The sequence below is a fragment of the Asparagus officinalis genome, unplaced genomic scaffold (genome assembly GCF_001876935.1).
Source record: "Asparagus officinalis unplaced genomic scaffold, Aspof.V1 AsparagusV1_Un374, whole genome shotgun sequence".
NCBI lineage: Eukaryota > Viridiplantae > Streptophyta > Magnoliopsida > Asparagales > Asparagaceae > Asparagus > Asparagus officinalis.
The window spans coordinates 89,665-107,355 of NW_017972639.1; the positions used below are offsets into that span (position 1 = coordinate 89,665).

The 17,691-nt window shown below is 34.8% G+C and overlaps 1 protein-coding gene across 5 annotated transcripts; it reads right to left on the reverse strand.

Annotated features, from left to right (window-relative positions):
- Positions 1 to 5,894: 5,894 nt before the first annotated feature.
- On the reverse strand, positions 5,895 to 16,989 carry LOC109827694. 5 transcript variants are annotated; one of them, XM_020394705.1, is made up of 5 exons: positions 14,153 to 14,210; positions 13,615 to 13,699; positions 13,464 to 13,528; positions 13,173 to 13,356; positions 5,895 to 6,984 (listed from the first exon to the last, which is right to left on the reverse strand). In XM_020394705.1, the coding sequence occupies exons 1-4, from the start codon at positions 14,192 to 14,194 to the stop codon at positions 13,201 to 13,203; spliced, it is 348 nt and encodes a 115-aa protein (XP_020250294.1). In that variant the 5' UTR covers positions 14,195 to 14,210; the 3' UTR covers positions 5,895 to 6,984; positions 13,173 to 13,200. The 5 variants fall into 5 exon arrangements, with proteins under 5 accessions (XP_020250294.1, XP_020250291.1, XP_020250292.1 ...); XM_020394706.1 differs by lacking the exon at positions 5,895 to 6,984 and adding an exon at positions 11,756 to 12,321; XM_020394704.1 differs by lacking the exon at positions 5,895 to 6,984 and adding an exon at positions 12,517 to 13,091.
- Positions 16,990 to 17,691: the final 702 nt, after the last annotated feature.

Consider the following 17,691-nt stretch of genomic DNA (forward strand, 5'->3'; position numbering starts at 1 on the left):
AACATAGCATCCTCTTTGTTCTTAGGAGGTGCAACAGACGCAGACTTCATAGCGTCTCCCATCAACTTAGCCCTCTGGGAGTTCTTAGCTGGAACAGGCTTCCGTTTGCGAATTCTCCTATCATATTCGCCTTCCTCCTCAGCAGTAAGGGCTCTCTTTCCTGATGATCTTAAGGGGCGAGGCTCAGGAAGGGGTGCTCCCTCGAGAACTTCTTTAGCAGCCTCTTCTTCAGAAGGCTCAGCAGTGGGTAACTCCTCCGAGATCTCCTCGATTCTGACCGCCTCTCATTCGCAGGACAAATAATCCTCTATCCCTGGTAATCGAGTCCTGGCAGAACCACTTCTCGATTTATAAAGTTCTCGGATCTCATTTATACATGAAGTATATATATCATATTCTGGGATTTGAGAAGCTTTGTCAAACCAATCGCGGAAGTCCGCTACGGTGGAACAACTAGGCGGCAAACTAGACAGAGTAAACTGCGCATGAGTCCCTCGGGCAGAAAAGAAATACCAAGCACGAGCGCCTTCGTATAGATTCCCGATGTGAGCTAATTGCGGATTAGGGTTACCAACATAAAGCTGGTCGTACCCGAATTGTCGGGCAAAACACGAAGGAATATATGGCTCAATTATGCATCTCTCGCCCAGTCGGAAAACCAAGTAGCCTACTCTGATAGCGAGAAGCCATTGGAAGGTCCCTATATTTAAAAGTGAGGACCCTTCGAAGACTACGTCGCCAAACTTTGGGCCTTATTCTTCAGCCCCATCAAAACAAGGACGGTAACAAAAAAGATCGTAACTGCTCCCGAGTGACAGCAATTGTCTAGCCCGGACTATGTATACAGTCGTCCATGTGGCTGACTCAAGCCTCTGCACAAAAGGCATAGAAGTGTCGTTGTTGTGCACAATCCCTGTCATCGAAGAAGGACAATGTAGTGTTACACCCTAAATGGGGGTGATTAGGGTCTTATGCTAATCTAATCTGATTTTATGCCAATTAAAATTAATTAATAAGTTATCCGGGTCTTATGCTAATCTAATCTGATTTTATGCCAATTAAAATTAATTAATAAGTTATCCTAGCAAGTATGAAATACAACAAGAATATAAGCTAGGATAAGCAATATGAACAATGAGATATATCCTATATGATAGAAATATGTGTAAGGATATGTAAACTAACACAAGGAAAAACAACATGAACTAGATAGTGGATAATATAAATAAAGAGCTATGGACAATGACGACAAGAAATATAAACATAAGCTTAAGTGCGCCAAAGCAAACTCAAACACACTATATGATCACGGAGTTCGGACATTCCGTCCTACGTCTCCGCTCCCCACTCCCGGGGAGAAATTCACTATCACAACCGGGTTTTCTACGCTCACCCGAATAACGTTTACACCTCACAGTGTCGGTTTTCAACGCTCACCGATCAACGTCACTCCTCACAATCGGTTTTCTAGCTCACCGAAAACCTTACACCACTCACAATGTAACAAATATAAATTTATTCTCTACAATAGATGAGAACTCAATTAAGCACAACTCAATGTTACAATCTCTCACAACCCTAATATACTATGTATGCAAATACAATAAGCTCAAGTGGGTGTGTGTAACAATGAGTAAATAAAATCAAATCAACTAAACTCAAATATAAAATCTAGCTTAAGAACAATGATAATCAAACAAGTATATAAATGCAAAACTAGAGTTTGAGTTTAGAAAACTTTTCAATTGATAACAAGAGATGGAGGGAGAATAGTTGATTGCTCAAACTCTAATAGATGATCTCCTCAAGCTCTTGTGGAATTTTCTTCACAAACAAACTCTTAAACAAACTTAAAAACTCTTCAACAAACTTGTAAAACTCTTTTTAAAACTCTCTTAAACATCCATAAAAAACAATGAAAGTTGAGGGCTTTTTATAGCCTCTTAAACCAGCCACAAACCCCCAAAAATCTAAAATATCAAAAACTAGCAGTTATAGGGTGAAAAGACCAAAATACCCCAAATTCCAGCATTCTGGAAATTTGCGTATCTGACTTTGTAAAATCAATTAAAAATAGTAAAACAGCTCCAAAAATTATGAAATTTTGTATAAAGGTTCTATACATGTAAATAACATGTTAGAGAAAGAATTTATGAAAAATCATTTCCCAGTTGAGAGAAATAAATGTTTGAACACAGATTTACAGTTTCTAAAAAACTGCTGACATACACGATTTTGTAAAATCAATTGGGCACAGTAAATCAACTTCAAAAATAGTAAAATTTTGAGGGAACTTTTTAAACATGTAGATAAACTTGAAAAAGAAAGAATTTATTGAATACCACTTCCCATTTATGAAAACTTGTCTGTTTTGTAAAACATGCACGAACATGTGCACGAACAAAAACATGATTTTGTAAATTCCATTAAACATAACAAATCAATTCCAAACTTGATGAAACTTTATAAAATGTTTATAAACATGAAAATAAACATGTTAGAAAAAGAATTTCTCAAATTAAATTTCTATTTGTGAAAACTCATGTATTTTGCAAGTGTGTCCAAAGCATGAAAACCCAAAACCATGCATGTATATATATAACTATATATATACATAGAAACCAAATATGTGTGTGTATATGATATTGAGCTTAAGGTACTTGACACACATAATATAAAACCAAAACTAAGTTACCCAATCTTTGATCTTGATCTTCAATTAAGCTTGACTTGGTACACATTACGGATAAAGCTTGAACTTGATCTTTAACTTGAATTGCAAGGCTTCACTCCACTATTCCGCCAACCTCCATTTGATATGATCGTTGAAGCTCTATTCCATCCATCCTCCAACTCGTTGTTTGCCTAGAATAAATACGAAAACACAAACACTAGACAAACAATATTAGAAATAAATTGTTTGTTAAACATCATCAAAACAAGAAGACCAACAATCTCCCCCTTTTTGATGATGACAAACAATTTGCAAAAAGGATATATGCATGAAAGGAAATGAATATATAAATTATAATTCACATGCATATAAACAAGGAAATGTATACTCACAATATTTTCCCCCTTTGACAACATAAAAAAGGGGACAAACAAAAAGAATGAAGAGAGCGAAGGCTCCCCCTATCAATATGCATGGGTGAGTATAAAAATATAGAAAGATATAGGGATTGCTCCCCCTATCAAAATGCCATATAGAATATAGGCAATAAAAGATCATGACAAATATGTGAACAAGCATAAATAAAAAATATGCTAAACACCACTCACATACAAAAAGATAATGAATTTTTGGTCTAAGGCGCAGAGTTAAGGCCCAGAACGCTAATTTAGGCGTTTGACTTGTTCAAACACAAGCTGAACAGCCTCAAAACCGTTTATCCCACGTTTTGAGGGATTTTCGCCCACTTAAGAGCGGATTTAGGGGTCAGTACACCCTTTATCCCCCTATAAATAACTGTATTACTCAACTGAGTAAGGAGTTGGAGATTTGGAGATCGAAACCGCATAAGGTTGGATTCTTGGGCGGAGAGGGTGATTTTTCTGAAGATCAAGGAACTGCTCGGTAGTTAGTAAATCAAATCTTGGAGAATTCTTCATCAACAGAAGATCTACTTGGCTATTAACCAAATTTTTGGTTCTAACAACTCTGTTACAGAGTTTCAACTCGCTCTGAGTTCTTAAACTCGTTCAGAGTTCTTAATTAAACTTGCAACGCAAGTTAATTACACTAATCGATTATTCAGTTTTCAACAACTCTTTTCAGAGTTCCGACTCATTCTGAGTTCTTAAACTCGCTAAGAGTTTTCAATTAAACTTGTCACACAAGTTAATTGTTTTCGTGAGATAGGATGGTCAAATCGTCAACGGAGAGCGAATTCGACGCGAGCATTCGAATGAGGCATTCCATCGGTACCAAGAAGAACCCAGTTTTAAACAAATGGAAGAATCAAATTCATTCTCCTCTCTTTTGTAATCGAATTGTAATCGAGATCGAAGAAATACAAGTCAATTTTCTTTCATTCTCTTTATTACAAATTTCCTCCATACAGTTGGAAAGCTAACGAAGAGCTCTACAACTTCCCATAGGCGCACCACTCTATTTGTGTGCGCGTCACCTTCCACTGTCGCGCCTATACGTGTCAATGTTCTTTGTCGTGGGTATTCATATTGTTCTTCTATGTTGTTTCACCTGTTCATTTGCTTCTTTTAGCTTTGGATGATCCTTTCTGACTTAGATAATAACATTCATTGTCTTCTCTTTATCTTGAGCTATATTTGGATATCTATAAGCATTTTTAGACGCCTACAACAACATTCACCTCTGAAGCTTGTACAACTTTGCTCTTATTCTTCTCAGCTCGATCTAACTTTGGGCATTCAGCTTTTCAATGTCCATCCTCTTTACAAAAAGCACACTGATTCCTATGAATCCCACGATGTGCACCTCTAGACTGCGACCTCCTGCTTCGGTTTGAACCATGGCCTTGAACTACTAACGTATCTCCCGATGCCTTCTCGAAGAACTCATCAACACTCTTCCTCAACTCATAATTCACCAACGTTGAGGTCACCTCCTTGTAACTAACAGTAGTTCTTCCATTAATCATAGTAAGAACAAATGTATCATAATCATCCTCGGACAACGAATACAAAAGTAGCATCGCCTTGTATTCATTCTCAACCATGATATCCACATTGGTCATGTCTGAAAGTAGCTTCGTGAAGTTGTTAACATGCTCCCTGATGGAAACTCCCCTCTTCATCTTGAACTGGTAAAACCTCTTCTTCAAGTGAAGCTGATTCTCAATGCTCTTAGTAAGGTACTTTTCATTGAGTGTTTCCCACATCTTCTTCGCTGACGTCTCGTTCATCACATCATAAATGAGATCCGACATCAAGCATGACCGAATAACTCCACAGCCCTACTATTCATCTTCTTCCAAACCTTTTCTTCCATATCAGCATGTTTCTTTTGCAACTCAAGAGTATCTTCCAAGTTTTGAGTGTCCAACGCATCCATCACCTGGCACCTCCACAAACCGAAATTGATCTTGCCATCAAACTTCAGAATATCGATCTTCATGTTATTGATGCTCAAACTATGTATCATCTTCGTAAGAGACGATCCTGAGGTGCTTGCTTCACCCATGTTGTCGATCTAACTCTTCAAATAGGAATCCTTCAGCGAATCCTTCAAACAAGCCTCAAGTTGAACCCGAAGCTCTAATATCAATTGTTGTGCGCGGCGCGGAAGCAGTCGAATCACACACAATCCAAACAAGAGAGATCACAACCAAATAAACAAGCACAATCACCAAATAACACAAGAGATTTACGTGGTTCGGAAAATTACCTACGTCCACGGGGCAAGAAAGGGGATGGAGTTTTCACTAATAGAGAAAAAGTACAATCTGAGATTACAAATCTCTCGAAGGAATAAACTAATCTTACCAACAAGCTCTTAATCTCTCCAAACAAAACCCTAAACAAATAGCTCAGAAAATACATCTTTTTTGTGCTCCAAATATCCCTAATTTTTTTTCTCAATTCTCTCTTCCAATTGTTCTATATATATAGAAATCCTAAAATCATAAACATACTAGGAATTCTAAACCAAAAGCCAAAACAAATTAGGAATCCTAATAACCTATTACCAAAATAGATTAGGAATCCTAATAACCTCGTGTTACCAAAATAGATTAGGAATCCTAATAGCCTCATGTTACCAAAATAGATTAGGAATCTGCTATCCAACAGAATCCACATGGCCATTAGGGAAAACACTCTGCTGGGATAAAAAGAGAGACTGATACTAATTAATTAAGAGTTTATACTTAGAATGGATTACGAAATAATACCATGAACATACATTTATCAAATCAATGCGAAATAGCACTTTATAAGGTCATAATTAATGTGAGCAATACAAAATGGAACCTATAATGACACGAAGCTAGCGACGGCATCACTTATGATGCAGGCAATATCCAGATGGGTGTAAGTCCCGAAGGCTGAAGACGAGAGCAAGGCATATAAACTGAAGTGCATCCTTCCTCCAGGTCGAAACAATACACACGCTTATCATCAGTTTCTACATAATATATGCAATCTCCCTTGACGCCAAGTTCACTCGCAGACCACGACGCTGAAGAATCATCACTTCCTAATAGGATCACCCTCCCGCCAATACTGTAAACTGTATCCCATGCTTGTCTCGACGAGTCTCTCTTCTTGACCGAAATATGCGTGGTTTTATTTGATTTGTGAGCCCTTTTAAAGCAATCAACTGAATACATCTCGCCGAAAGATTCAACCAGGTATGATATTCTTGTAGACGCCCCAACGGGCCAATGAATATTCAATGGTTCCAATATATTTATTCGAGGGTTTGGGGAGCAATCAATTGTTGCAAAGTTATCTTGCAACGTAAGACCATAGAACTTTCCATCATAAGTTGCAACATTTGAAAGATAGTTATCTCCGAGGTTGTACTTGTAAAGAGTCCATTTTCTATCTCCATCTTGACAGAAGAAGAGTAATCTTTTCCCCATGTCAGCGCATAATACCGTGCAATTTTCATCTGTTGGAGAAGAGGATAAGGTGCATGTAAGGTTGGTGACAGGACTAGCTTCCTGTTGCAGGGAAGGTAGGTTTTTCTTCGACATAGTGAGAGGGTCGAATAAGCAACAGTACTGTTTACCGTGTGGGTGAACAATTAGCATCCATCCCTGAGGAGTTGGAAAACACATGCCATTTTGCATCTGTTCAATATTCCGAATATAACATCCTTTAGAAAGATTGAAGAAGGTTTGATATCTTTGCTTCTTCATTTCATAAAAGAAGATGAGGCATGGGCTAGACTGAGCTTTATTAATTGACACTTATTCATCCGGTTTCTTTTCTTTTTCCATATCTGCACAAGTTCTCGAAACTTATTATACCAGGATAGTCTGGAGCTTCTGAGAATCCCTATAAGGAAAACATATAACATGGAGTCACACGCATAAACATAGTTAAAAACTTAAGCTCAATTTAAATCATAAATTAGTAGTAGACGGGAACATGTCGAATGTGAAGAATTAGACTTCTAAATCTTTTATAATGAACGTTACGGTTCTAAACCATTAATAGCTTAACAATTTAAAAAAACTAATATTAATAAAATATATAAAACATAAAAATGTTATTAGTTTGTTATGATAAAGAAATTACATTTAGATAATAATAATATAATAACCTTTTAAAAGCACGAGTTCGGGAAATCTTTTTTAGACAAATATACCCCTTTATAGTTTGAACTACCTTATCTATAATCAAATTCTAATTTTCAATGGTCAATATCACCCTTCACTATTTTGAATATTTTATTTATATCTTAATCTATCCTAATCATAATAATATCTTATCCTAATCCTATGTGAACCATGTTTAGCTTAATAATTTAAAAAAAACTAATATTAATAAAACATATAAAACATAAAAATGTTATTAGTTTGTTAAAATAAAGAAATTACACGTAGATAACATATTATAATACATGAAGTATTGCAAAAAACCATAAAAAGTTTTAATCATACTCCTTTTAAAAGCACGAGTTCGGAAAATCTTTTTTAGACCAATATACCTCTTTATAGTTTGAACTACCTTATCTATAATCAAATTCTAATTTTCAATGGTCAATATTACCATTCACTATTTTGAATATTTTATTTATATCTTAATCTATCCTAATCATAATCATATCTTATCTCTAATCCTATGTGAACCATGTTTAGCTTAACAATTTAAAAAAATGAATATCAATAAAATATATAAAACATAAAAATGTTATTAGTTTGTTAAGATAAAGAAATTGCACGTAGATAACATATTATAATACATGAAGTATTACAAAAAAACCATAAAAAGTTTTAAAATTACAGAAAAGAACCTGAAAAGTTCAAACTTATAAAAATTATCCCGATGACTCAAACTTAAAAGAAAAAACATGAAATTAAAAAATTAAATCAGTTTGCAGAGAATTTAAATTTTGCAGTTAACACCTTAATATCTCAAAAAGAAAAATGATTTAAGGACCCAAAATATGGGACCAATGGAGGGGACAGGTGAGGTGTCCCCTCCCTATTGCATAATGAGTTGGTCATGCCAACTCATTATGCAATAGGGAAGTGACACCTCACATGTCTCATCCATTAGTCCTATATTTTGGATCCCCGTAGCAGCACTCTCTCAAAAATTATAGAAACACCCTCAAAAGTTTAAATTACAAACAAGCACATTATCATACTCCCTTTAAAAATACGAGTTCAGAAAATCTTTTTTAGACAAATATACCCCTTTATAGTTTGAACTACCTTATCTATAATCAAATTCTAATTTTTAATGGTCAATATTACCCTTCACTATTTTGAATATTTTATTTATATCTTAATCTATCCTAATCATAATCATATCTTATCCTAATCCTATGTGAACCATGTTTAGCTTAATAATTTAAAAAAAACTAATATTAAAAAACATATAAAACATAAAAATGTTATTAGTTTGTTAAGATAAAGAAATTACACGTAGATAACATATTATAATACATGAAGTATTGCAAAAAGACCATAAAAAGTTTTAAAATTGTAGAAAAGAACCTGAAAAGTTTAAATTATAAAAATCATCCCGATGTTTCAAACTTAAAAGAAAAAACATGAAATTAAAAAATTAACATCAGTTTGCAAAGAATTTAAAATTTACAGTTAACACCTTAATGTCTTAAAAATTATAGAAACACCCTCAAAAGTTTAAATTACAAACAAGCACATTAAAATTCTAAAGTTTTAAAACTTACAAACAACACAGATGAATTCAAGAGATTACCATGATACACCTAAAATTTTTAACATTATAAAACTTAAAATAAAAAATTTAAAAAATTAATAGCAGCTTCTGAAGAATTTAAATTTTTTAATTAACACCATCAATATCTCAAAAATGATAAAAACACCTTCAAAAGTTCAAATTATAAAACTTCATCCTAAATTTCTAAAATTTTAAAATTTGTAAATAATATAAGATGAATTCAAGATATTACCCTTGGACACCTAAAAATTAAAATTTGCCGAATTTAACCTTAAAATTTAAAAAAATTATAAAAAAAACTCCTTCAAAATTTAAAAATCGTAAAAAAACTCTAAATTTTCAAAATTTTTAACTAGCACACATCAAATTCGTCGATTGGTAGACCACTGAAATTTAATATTTTCATACTTAATCTATAGTTTTAATAATTATAAAAGATACCCTCAAAACTTTAGAGTTATAAGAAATATACTAACATTTAAAAAATTACCACCAACACATGAAACATAGAATTTACAACTACCAAACTTAAAAGTAAATTTTTTTAAAATTTCTAATTTAGGGATTTACTATCCATTTTTAGCATCTAAGAATAGTCTAAGTTGATACTGGTAATAAAAAATAATAAGAATTGATTAAAAATATCCGGTTAATGGATAAATTTTTAAAAAATATTATAAATTAAAAATTATCGACACTATATAAATTAAAGTAATTTTATATAATTTTAGTAATAAGTTGGGGTTGCCAAAATATATTCGTAACATTAATTGGTAGATGTTTAAATCCATAGAAATGATAAAACACTATAATATTATACCTTAGCATTAATTAATTTTAATTTAAAAAATTTAATCGTTGACGTTAATAATATTTATAGGGTAAAAGAATACCAGGAATTACATATAGAGAAACTATTAGAATATTTAGAGATAACTTTAAAAGAATTGAGCTGTTTCCATTGTAAATGGGAAAGTGATGGAAATAAATCTAAAATTCAGAAAACGTCAATGAATCACTTGAATCGGCATTAAAATAAGACATATCTATTAGTGAAGCACTGGATGAGTTATATTAAAAAATAATTTAATAACTTTATCCTAATCAAAGAAAAAATTTCTACTGAAGACTTAAAAAAAATTAGTAAGTACTCATAAATTCCATATTGTGTTCTTCAAATTAAATATTAATATTATAATCTAAGAGAAATTGGTAATGAATAATGCATGTATTTAGTTTAGAGCTTTATGGAAAATAACATGGATAGAGCAAAGGTAATATTATTAAAATAACAGAAATTTTTATTGGATGCACATCAGAAGAATTCATTTTAGAGAAAAATAAAGAGATAGCTTCTAATTTATTTAAGTAATAAATTAGGAACATAAAGAATTATATATATATGAAATTAATATTTATTCTCATTAAAATAGAAAAAATCAAAGTCTATATTTTGAGTAGTTTGTGTGAACATCATAAGTACATTTGATTTCTTTGTGAAGTTAAATGAGATGATAAAAAATTAACGAGCCCAGGAAAGATAACAGTATAAAAAATACAAATTTAGCCTGATGTCACAATTGATGTAGATGATGAAGACACTACTCTAGAATTGCCCGAGAAATGATAAATGATAAACCTGAAGAAGGATTGATCTTAACTCAATAAAAAAATAAAATTGAAGAAATAAAAGATAATATTTTTTGAATATTTTATAGAATAGTTTAATTATTTTGAGTGAAATTAGGAATCTTTAGAAGGGAATTTCATGAATTTTTTTTAGTACTTTTATATTCTTATGTGTATGTTTTTATCATATAAAAGTATACTAGAGTTAGCATTAATCTTTAATTTATATTTTTTTATGAAGTCTATCAATGATTAGGAATAAACTTCATATTCTCTTTTGCATCGTTTTAACATACTTTAAATCAATCATTTTGCGATATTGGTTTTAAATATTCACCTTTCTTGTATAACACTAATTTAATATTTTTTACTTTGTAACGCTTTACTTTCTCAAATAAAGCTTAGTTTCATATCGGTCAAAAATAATATGAAAAATCAAATTATTTTTAAATTATATTTGTTTTTTGTCAATTCAAATATCAACATGAAAATTTAAATTGGGTGTATCCCATTTAAACAAACATAAAAAAATAATCGGGATGTAAGAGTTTAAAGACAGAAGTGAGCAAACTGTCAAAAATACTTAATCATGGTATTAAATCACGTGCATTGCACGTGTATAAAAACTAGTATTTTAAAAATTGTAAAAATAACATTAGAAGTTTAAATGCTAAATTACATTTATATACCCTATGTGAAAAATAGGAGGAGATTATTTTGGAGATTGTGTCTTTTGCAAGTAGCTTTTGGAAAGCTATCTCAAGTAGCGTTTGTCTTTGGGAAGGAGCTGTCAATTTTTTTCTTCCATTTTTGCTCTTAATAATTCTAATTTTATATCAATAATATTACATGATTTTTTTAGTCATTTAACAAATTTAAGCTAGTTGTACAGCTTCTTTTACCAAACAGCTCTAGTCAATTAGCTAGCTACACAGCTATCAGCTTTCAGCTACAATTTCACAGCTTTCAGCTAGCTTGACAGCTTTCAGCTATAATCTCGCAGCTTTCAGCTAGTTTTGCCAAACAGAGCCTAAGAAGGGTTTTTTTTGAAAAAAGCCAACCATTTTTTTTAATAACTCTTTCTCTCCGTCACGAAGCCCCCGTGACCCAAATCCCCAATCTCCACTCCCCCCTCTAACCCTTCCTCCTCCCTCTCTCGATCTCTCTCTCTCTTCATATCCGCTGTCACGGCACGCCGATGACACCCCGCCGAACCCCTGTGAATCTTGCGGCCCTCTCTCGAATTCTCAGTTGCCCTCGCTTACTTCGACGGCCGCCACGACACCGCCGAACAACCTCGACATCGCCTACGAACAACCTCGACACCCTGCTGTCTTCTGCTCAGCAGATTTTCCCCCTGGAGGCTCTGTATAAGCTCGTCACCGGCGCCCTTGACCACATCTCTGATTCCATCGTCACGGCTTTCCTGAGTGAAGACGTGAAGAGGTTCACCCTCAGCGCGGTCACTGGCGTGGACAGTGACTTGAAGAAGCTGGAAGCTTTCGCTGAGGAGAGCTTTCGAAGTACGGGGCTGAGCGATCTGAAGAAGAATTGGGGCTTCAAGGATTGCCTGAGGGAGTCGCGGCAGCTGATCAACCTTCTGCCGAGCAACCAGCCAGAGAATTTCATGAATCCCGTGATAAGGCAGAAGAACTACGGCGCCCTAGACTACAAGAAGGTCGCGAGCATCTGCGAGAAGTTCAGGGATTCACCGGACAGACTGTTTGGGAGTCTCTCGAATTGGAATGCAAAGACGAATGCTTGGAAGAAGTCGATGGACATGTTGAAGAAGAGGCTCAAGGATTTCAATTGAGGTTCGGTGGGTCGTTCCTGTCAATGTTAGCAGATTAAATCGAATCAATGAGTTAGCATGGCCTCAGGGGGGTGGATACTGCTACTGGGTGATGGTATCAAATTTTGAAATGTTACTTTTATGTTCTTTTTATCGGTTAATTAGATGAGACGGTCTATTCTTTTGAAGGGGGAAAAAGAGCAATGTATTTGTTTTACTCATTGTATCTGTTTTCGTTTTCTACAATTATCATCTGATTACCAAGAAATTTGATTTGTGGAAAATAAGGACTAGGTATATTTGTGCAGACATCACATTTTCCTTTTCAAATTGTAAACCGGTTTCTTTTTATTTCTTGGAATGTACAGTCCTTGTAATTTTCCTGTTGTTGCAGTTTTAGTTATGGAACATGGAGAGTTTGGTTTGATTCCTTGCTATCCCCCCTTGTTATTGTAACAGATGTTTACAATACCTGCAAGGTTTTTGCGATTTTTTGCGCTTTCTAAGGAGCAAGGCCTGCAAGTTCCACGGTCTGATTGATAAATTCTACCATCTTATTCTCAGGCAATTTGAGCCTTTCTATATTATAGTGATGAAGCATTTGGTTTGGTTCTCAAATCAGGTGAATGTTGGTCCATACGACAAAGGTTGGATTATGAAGGTCAAGATGAGCAACTTAGGGGATTATGAAGGACGACCTGATAAACCCAATTCGATCACTGTCAATTTTACTGACTTGGGTTTACATCTTATTTGGATCAGGCCTGAACCAAGACAATTTGCAGCTATTGCTCCAACTCCCTTCATCCTAAGAAATTGAAAACGCTAGAGCTTATTCCTTAAATAAATGTAGCAAACCAAGTAATTATAGAATAATTGTGTATAGAACCTTTTGAAATAACTTGAAATTTATGCTGTCAGCTATGGGAGGACATGGCTTCTTCTATCCTTCTGATGACAACGCCAAGGCTGTGTTTGCTCTCCAAAGCTTTAACTGCAGCTCTGTGCGCGCGCTTGTGATACTTGAGGAGATTGTACGATTGCATAACTGACCACCGTGCCTTATTTGACATCTACCAATATACCGAAAAGTGCAAATTATAGATTTAATAGTAGGAAGGAAATCCTAGAGTTACCAGGGAATTGTTCAAAATTAGTGCATAAAGGGTATTAGATACACCTGTGAAATTGATAGTGGCGGTCTTGGGAGAACAGATATACTCGAACAAGTTTTCATCATTTTCTCTGCCATTAAGAATATTGTAACGTGTGACATTTACTTCTATACTTCTGGACTGTTTCATAAATGAAACACAGTGGTAGTTACTCACCATTTCTAGCATCGCTGCAACCGAGCACTACAGGAGGATAATCTGAGGTAGCCAATTTCCCGTCATCTTGCAACTCCAACACAACCTGATTATCATATAAAAGGTAACAAATTTAGACTCTCTTGTCAAAGAAACGTCAAAATAATATCATTTTAATGTTCATATGTGAAATGCAAATAGAACCCAACATAAAAACTCAACAATGAGAAGCACATAAAAGGATGCATAGCCTCTAATTTACAAACAGTTTCTCTATGATTATTGTTGAACAAAAAGGGATGAGATTAAAAGAAAAACAACTTTATTGGTTGAACAAAAAGGGATGAGATTAAAAGAAAAACAACTAACCGTTTTCATTTATACTAATATAAAGTTAGGAGATAAGAGATAAGTTCCATCAGTATATCCCAATAACTGAAAGCAATTTCTTGGAATGTTCATTAAAACACTAGAACCAAACAACCAAAAATATTGGGATTTGTCGCGATAACAGGTGAAAGGAAACAAATCGGAAGAAATAAAATGCTAGTGACACTACCCAAAACCCAACACACACAAAAGTAAGTCGCAGGGACTCCATGTTTTCGCTGAGGATTACAAAAATCACAAGTTTGGCAGACTCTCGGTTGCACAGTTAGTCTCTCACCCAAAAACTTTAACTTTGTCTAAACTTATTGTTGGCCTTCTTGTTTTGATGATGTTTAACAAACAATTTACTTCTAATGCTGATTATCTAGTGTTTGTGTTTTCGTATTTATTCTAGGCAAACAACAAGTTGGAGGTTGGATGGATTGAGCCTATACGATCACATCAAATGGAGGTTGGCGGAATATCGGTATGAAGCCATTGCACATGAAGTCATATTCAAGATCAAGCTTCATCTGCAACCAAGTCAAGTATATTGAAAATCTATCAAGCTTGGGTAAATTACTTTAGGGTTTATATAATGTGTGTTAATTCTATAAGCTCAAATATACACACACATTTATATATTTGTGATTTTCGTAAATATGTTGTGTTTTTGGTTTATAGACTTAAAAACAATTGTTTATAATTTTTATCAAGTCTATATAATCATTTCATAGGGTTTCAAAACAGTGTTCATGTCAAAACATCAAATTTCATGTATATCACATTTTCATGTTTTGGACATACTTACAAAATACATGAGTTTTCACAAATGGAAATTTTAATTTGAGAAATTTTTTTTCTAACATGTTTATTATCATGTTTATAAACATTTTCCAAAGTTTCATCATTTTTGGAGTTGGTTTACTATGTTAAATTGATTTTAGAAAACCAAGAGTTTTTAGCAGTTTTCAGAACTGTAATATCTGTGTTCAAATATTTATTTCTTTCAACTGGGAAGTGGTATTTCATAAATTATTTCTTTGACATGTTTTTAAACTTCCCTAAAAATTTCATGATTTTTGAATTTGTTTTACTGTGCCCAATTGATTTTACAAAATTGTGTATGTCAGCAGATTTCGAAAACTGTATATCTGTGTTCAAATAATTATTTCTCACAAATGGGAAGTGATATTTAATAAATTTTTTCTCTAGAATGTCTTTGGACATGTGTAGATATTTCACTAAAAATTTCATAATTTTTAGAGTTGATTTACTATTTTTAATTGGTTTTACATTTCCAGATACATAAATTTCCAGAATGCTGAATTTTGGGGTATTTTGGTCTTTTCACCCTATAACGGCTAGTAACGGTTAGAAACGGCTAGTTTTGATTTGGGGGTGTTTTTTGCTGGTTTAAGAGGCTATAAAAAGCCCTCAACTTCTATTGTTTCTTATGGATGTTTAAGAGAAAAGTTTCAAAGAGTTTTTACAAGTTTATTTAAGGGTTTCAAGTTTGTTTCAAGTTTCAAGTTTGTGAAGAAATTTTCACAAGAGCTAGAGGAGATCATCATTTGGTGTTTGAGCATTCAACTCTTCTCCTTCTCTCTCTTGTCATCATAGAGAAGTTTTTCTAAACTCTTATCTAGCTTTTTATATTGCTTGATTTTCATATCCATAAGCTAGAATTTATTTGAGTTTAGATTTGTTTTGATTTATACTCATTGTTACACACACCCACTTGAGCTTATAGTATTTGCATATATAATATATTGGGGTTGTGAGAGATAGTAACATTGAGTTGAGCCTAATTGAGTTCTCACCTTGTTTAGAGAACAATCATTTATTGTGTGCCTAATTGTAAAGTTTACTTTATAATACACTTGTACACTGAGAGGAGTGTATGGTGAGGACGGAGTCGATACCGAGAGGAGTGGTGTCGGTGGCCTAGTGAGAGGTGATAATTCCGAGCACTTGAGGGAGTTGATACGTGAGGACCAACACTTGAGGTTGTAGCTTGTGTATGTACATTGTGAGGATTTGTGAGAGTTGTCGGTTGACTTGATAACCGAGTGTGTAGAGTTTTTTGTTAGCTAGAAAACCGAGTGTGTAAAGAAGTTCCGGCTTTCAAACTGGGTTGTGTAGTAGATTCTCCCCGGGAGTGGGGAGCGGAGTAGGATGGAAGGTCCGAACTCCGTGATCATTTCCTTGTGTTTGAGTTTGGCATTGGCGCATTTATTCTTGCATATTGTTATATCATCATTGTTACATGTTGGTTTGTTTACCCTTGAGTGTTTTGTATATCCTTGCGTATATCTCATAATATATCTTATTGCTAGGATATAGCCATTTGTTCATATTGCATATTCTTGCTCATAATTAGTTGTATATCTATCTTGCAAGAATATATTTGTTAATAAGTTTAAATTGGCATTTAAATCGGATTAGATTAGCATAAACACTATTCACTCCCCTCTAGGGTTCTTTCATAGTGACATTAGGGTCTAACACTTATTAGTTATGAACCTTACTTTCAACGAATTGAATTTAATTTATGAAGTGTTTTCGAGCTTTTTGACGATTTACTGTCGAAAAACTAAATGTGCACAGTTAAGGGCTCATTTGCTCCAATTTAAAGCCAAAGTACCAATTTTTAAAGAATCAACAGAGTGAAAAATCTTTTTTTTTTTTGAAAGAACAAGGGTTTTAGAAACTCACCAATCAGAATCAAGGTTAGGAGGAACATCAATCATCCACTCTGGCAACATAAGCTGCCTCGCAAACCACCGACGAGCCTCCGCGCCCTTCAACTTCGACACCTCGACGACATCAAGCTCCCCCTTATCACAGATCCGATTCCAACCAAGCCTCGTTTACGGTTTCCAACGCAATATCGGGGGGAATTTTCAGCGGTGTCATGGCGGTCGTCGGCGTAGGCGACAACGAGATTGAGATCGAACGTGATTCATGGGGTTGGGCGTTCGGAGGCGACAACGAGATCGAACGAGATTGTCAGCGACGGTTGTGTCGGAGCCAGGAGTGTCGTAGGAACAATGAGAAGAGAGAGATGAGTGAGAGAGAGAGAGGAGAGAGAGAGAGAAAGATGAGAGAGAGAGAGAGAGGGTTGGAGGGGGGGGATGGAGATTGGGGGATTGGGTCTTGGGTCACGGGGCTTTGTGAGGGGACGAGAGAGTTCTTGGGTTGGCCTTTTTCAAAAAAAACCCTTCTTAGTCATAGCTGCGAGCATGAGTGCGTACGCAACTATGCGTACCTGAACGTGCTATATATATATATATATATATATATATATATATATATATATATAATATAATATATGATGATATATATTAGTAGAATCAGCAGCCAGCAATCAAGCAGCGACCAGAAGGGATTAGGAACGTCAAATAAACATGGTGTCGCTGGGGCGCGGTCGACCGGTCCGGTCACACCCATTCGTCATAATTGGGTCACTGTGCTTCAGCACTGGGTGGCGATCAGACCGGCAGTCAGACGCAGCGGCTGCGGTCAGTCGACCGGGCGGTCACGCGCCGAACTCTCTGGACCTTGGTGTGTTTTCTGGAGTGAGGCGCGCTCGGACCGGCGGTCTTATCTCGACCGAATGGATCCGCGGTCGACCGGTCCGGAATCGACCTCGCTGCGGGTTTCAGTTGGGTCTGTTTCCAGCACCCGTTTCGTTTTGTGAGTTGTATATAACCTTACTGTTTCTAG

Excerpts from the sequence above, each read along its gene's own strand:
- LOC109827694 (XM_020394703.1), bottom strand. The coding sequence starts at position 6,845 with ATGAAGAAGCAAAGATATCAAACCTTCTTCAATCTTTCTAAAGGATGT.